Raw genomic sequence first — 4388 nt, forward strand, 5'->3', positions numbered from 1 at the left:
CCCCCCCCCCCCCCCCGCCGCCCCTTTACTCTCCTCTTCCAATAAACTTTCTGTTGCATGGTGAGACTCCTTCTCACTGTTTCTTTTTTAAGTTATAACAGAGTTATAGCTAATTCAACATGAAACTCAAATGCTAAAGAAACAGAGTTCTCCTACACATAGCCAAGTTCCAAACCACACTGATTCTATTGGGGGACCCTTTCCCAACACTGCTGAGCACTTACCTGAGAATCTGGGGATCTATGGGGGACTCCAATAGCATCATGGCTCCAAGCAGGGGAATAACAAGGGAAACAGCCAGCATCAAGAACGTCATTCGGAAAACTCTGCCACTAAAGGAGCTGCCAGAAACAAAACAGAGTGAAATTCAGCACAGCCACACAGTGACAAACCTGTCTGCTCTAGAGGCCTGCACAATCGCTCACCCAGTTTCCCCACTGCAAGGTCACTGGCCTTGTGATTCATGGCTTAACTTTAGTGGTTTGTCAATCTTGGCAGACAGGACTATTTCTTTGTGTACAGTCTTGCAGCTGTGTGCAATACTCTGGTCAGTATACTCCAGATATTCTTTCTTTTAACAAAATTTCAAAAGAAAATCTCAAAGAATTGATGAATACAAAATGCAACGGGAAAGCCAGGCACAGCTCACAATCTGTAACACCAGGACTTAGAAGCTGGACGAGGGAGGATTTAAGTGTAAGGCCAGCCAGGATTACATCCCAAGATCCTGACTCAGAACAGGAGGACAGACTTGCAATGATGCAATGAACATAGACACATATTCACCTACAGAGAAGATGAGCAAGAGGGGGTGTGTGAAATTTTCCTAAGGAAACAGGAGTCCTGCCAACTGAGCCCCTAATTTCTCAAACTTTTATACCTGCCCATTTTAGGAAACAAAGGAAATCCTTGCGCTTCCTTTGGTGGAGCTCAGCATGTGTTCCTAGGGAATGCACATAGATTCTACAGCTAAAATTCCAAAAAGCTTTCTCAGCCTAAGAGGTACCTCTGGAATCTGTGCAGCTTCCAGACAAATGACGGGAATGACCAGAAATCCTCACACGCATTATCAATCTTACCTGGATTCTAAAAAGTGACAATCTTTAGCCTCTTGCTACAGAAATGTCATAGAATCATTATCTGCTTATATAAATTATATTGTAAGTTTACTAACCACTTAATATCCAGATTAACTTAAGAGGGAGGGCAACAGAGGATAAAGGCTCTTGCTGCCAAGGCTGATAACCTGAGTTCAATCCCCAGAACCCACATGGCAGAAAGAGAGAACTACATGCACACGGTGGCATGGATGCCTAACACCTACACATTCACACACATACACACACACACAGACTTTTTAAAAAACAGATTAACTTAAGCAAAAAAAAAAAAAAAACTAAAACCATAAACTTCCAAGAAAGTTTCTGTCTGTAAAATTTAAATGTAAACTTAACTTCAAATTTCAAAACCCTTAACCTGGTGATTGAGAGCGTGTGATGCTCTACTTGAGTCACTGCCCCTTCACATCATGGTAAAAGGATCAATTGTGTCCAAAATAAGTTCAGCCAGGACTCAACACAACAGTGCTTACAGTTGCAAAAGTAGCCAAATTCCAGAAATGGCAAGGAATGGGTGTCCCACGTCTCCCATCTTGTCAAGATCTGGGCAAGCACCTTCTATTATTTTCTTTCTGTGGTCCTGGTGATAGAAGCCAGGGCTTCTTACATGTCAGGCCAACACTCTTATCACTGAGGGACATCACTGGCCCCTTGAAAAGACTTGCTGGGATCTAACACTACTAGTTTCTTACAGTTAACAGGACCAAAGCTGGAGAAGAATTTAGAAGCCCCCTATGGGGTGCTCCCAACTGAACACTGTTTACAGTTTTGTTTGTTTGGTTTGGTTTGGGATTTGGGTGTTTGTTTAAATACTTTAAACAATGCCTGGAGATTCTGGTCTATGGGTCCAGAGTGGGCCTGGAAACACATTTTCCCATCAGTGTTCTTATGAGGAGCTGGACATGGTTAATCTTATTCAACTTCTGCCTGGACTTCATTATCCAGCTTCTACTAGTATTTTTGCTGGTCAAGTTTTAAGAAAACTCGGAGCACCACTGTCCAGTCTAATCTGCCATGATGATGAAAATAAAGCAGGTACTGACTAGGCATAGCTACTAAGCACTTGAGATGGAGAGGGTGTGTCACATAAATGGGGCAAACTGCTCTTGCACACTTATTCTGCACTCACTTATTTTGGCCTAAGATTAACATTTTGACCAGCCCTCCTCACTACTGATCCTGGGAATTCAGAGTCCACTTCAAGTCCTCCATGTTTTCTCCATGTGTCTTTCCTCAGAGACTGTGCACCTGCATAAGTTCAGCTTAAAGAAAGAAGAACACCTCCAACTCTGGTCTCACTCACAGAACACCACACACTCCTAGCCTATACTCATAGTCAGGAAAGCTGGCAACTTATTTTCCAGGTGCAGCTTGAGCAACCTACTTGTTTGTCCAAATTTCTTAAGAAGAGCCTAGAGCAATACTTGCTCCCTTGAGGGGATGGGTATCCTGAATTGCCTGCAGTCCCTATGGAAAGGTCACAGTCAAGTGATGCAACCTGTTTTGACAACTTACAAAATCCTCGGCCATTTCACCAGCCAAATCTAAAGGGCATTCTCCAGCTCTCCTTGTATTTGCACACCAGACCACAGGGCCTTGAATCAGAGAAAAAGACACCAAGAATCCAAGAAGGAACTGTGAACTCGGTAGGAAAAAAAATCTATAGGCTCCAAATCCAAGGGGTACAAGCAACCTTGGGTGTCAAGAAGCACAAAAGCCCAAGAGCAACAAGTCCCATGGTTTAAAGGAGGAAACCACAAATGCGCTCCTTTTCACACTCCTTCCTCTAAGGATCACTTTTCCTTCTTCACTGCACCTGAGCAGGGCACTCAACTGCTCTATCCCTTTTCCTGGTTCTAGTTTCCACAGCCAGGCCTGGTCGCTCCTTGCTTGGTTACATCGTTAGTTGGTAATTAATTCGCAATATCTACAACTAGCAGGGTGAGCAATCTGTCCCCAAATCTACCCACATTTAGCAAGGGGAATCCTAGAAAATGGGACCTCAAAGCAACCTAAAATGGCTGGTCTCCCTAGTCAAGACCCACACTAGCACTTCCCCGTTCTTTCCAAAGCTAAAGCATGGTCTGTGCTTATCTTATCATTAGTCAATAGAACAGACCAGCAGCAGCAGAAACTGTCTCTCACCCAGGACGTACCACACGCCTCATCACACTGCTGGTGACCAAGTAAATACTTCCAACATTTCTATCACATAAGCTAACTGCACAACTTCGAGGCTAATCTAGAAATTCACAACATGAAATTTATGTCACAAAACTGGAAAGTGATTTTTAAATGTCTTATATTAAGGTTTAAGGAGCATTCTTCAGCTTTTAGCTAACAAAATATTCTTTAAAAAAAAAAAAACTGAAGGCTGGGGCAAAAAGGAAATTTAATAATCATCAGTAACTACTGTCCCTATCAGAAAGACTGCCAACAACGTCATGTCGGTTCTCTACTTCGCAGCGTGGAATACACACTATACACGCTGCGCGGCGGCAGTAGGTGCAGAAGAGGAGCTCCGCAGGAGGGAGACACCCGTATCTTTTCTGACTTCCCTTCAAGGAAAGTGAAAAAACGGGAACACAAAAGCGGCAGGCAGGGCAGTGGCCAGGTGGCTGTCCCGGGAGTACCAGAGGATCCGGCAAGGGCAAGTCGGGGAGATGCCAAAAGGCGATGGCTCCAGCAGCTGGGGTGCGAGGAGGGACAGGGAAAGGCCGCAGCAACGCGAGGGGCGGACAGCCCGGGTGCGCGCGAGACCTCGCCCCGCAGAGGCGTCGCGGAGGTCAGAGCCCCGGTCCTCGGTCAAAGTGGGGTTAATAAAGGGGGTTCTCGTCCACAGAGAGGACGGTCCCAGTCCAGCTCCGGCCTACCTGCCCTCCTTGACCTCCGGGGCCTGGCCATCATCCGTGACGACCTGCGGCCGCGGGGGCCGGCGCTGCCGCAGCCCGTCAGCCTCGCTCATTCCGCAGGTGTACCAGGGACTCCGCCGCCTGCGCCCGCAATGAGCGGAGCGGCGCGGTGGCCAGAACCGCCCCCACCGGGCGCGCGGAAATGACGTAACGCCTAGCGACGGAGCTGCATGCCGGCCCCGCCCCTGTCGGGAGATTGGCACGGTCGGGCGACACAGCCTCGGCGAATGGCGAAGCGGGCCTTCTTCACCCCACCAAGTCCGGGTGCCGAAGCCGCAGCCGGGGTCTCCCGCACCTCTGAGTATTGGCCTTGATGTCCGCAGTAACACGCGTGCCACTGATTCTTAACGAACTGTGT

General features: G+C 47.3%; 1 protein-coding gene across 1 annotated transcript in view; it reads right to left on the minus strand.

The window, feature by feature from the left end:
* Positions 1 to 4159, minus strand: part of Apmap (adipocyte plasma membrane associated protein) — a 19171-nt gene extending 15012 nt beyond the window's left edge. Inside the window, exons 1-2 of the mRNA XM_050132077.1 lie at positions 3992 to 4159; positions 225 to 341 (exon numbers count right to left, since the gene is read on the minus strand). Coding sequence (XP_049988034.1) covers positions 225 to 341; positions 3992 to 4083 — 209 coding nt within the window. The 5' untranslated portion in view covers positions 4084 to 4159. The remainder of the gene's footprint in view (positions 1 to 224; positions 342 to 3991) is intronic.
* Positions 4160 to 4388: the final 229 nt, after the last annotated feature.

This window comes from Alexandromys fortis, unplaced genomic scaffold (genome assembly GCF_014885135.2).
Source record: "Alexandromys fortis isolate MF-2015 unplaced genomic scaffold, M_Fortis_MF-2015_v1.1 scaffold_402, whole genome shotgun sequence".
NCBI classification, from domain to species: Eukaryota; Metazoa; Chordata; class Mammalia; order Rodentia; family Cricetidae; genus Alexandromys; species Alexandromys fortis.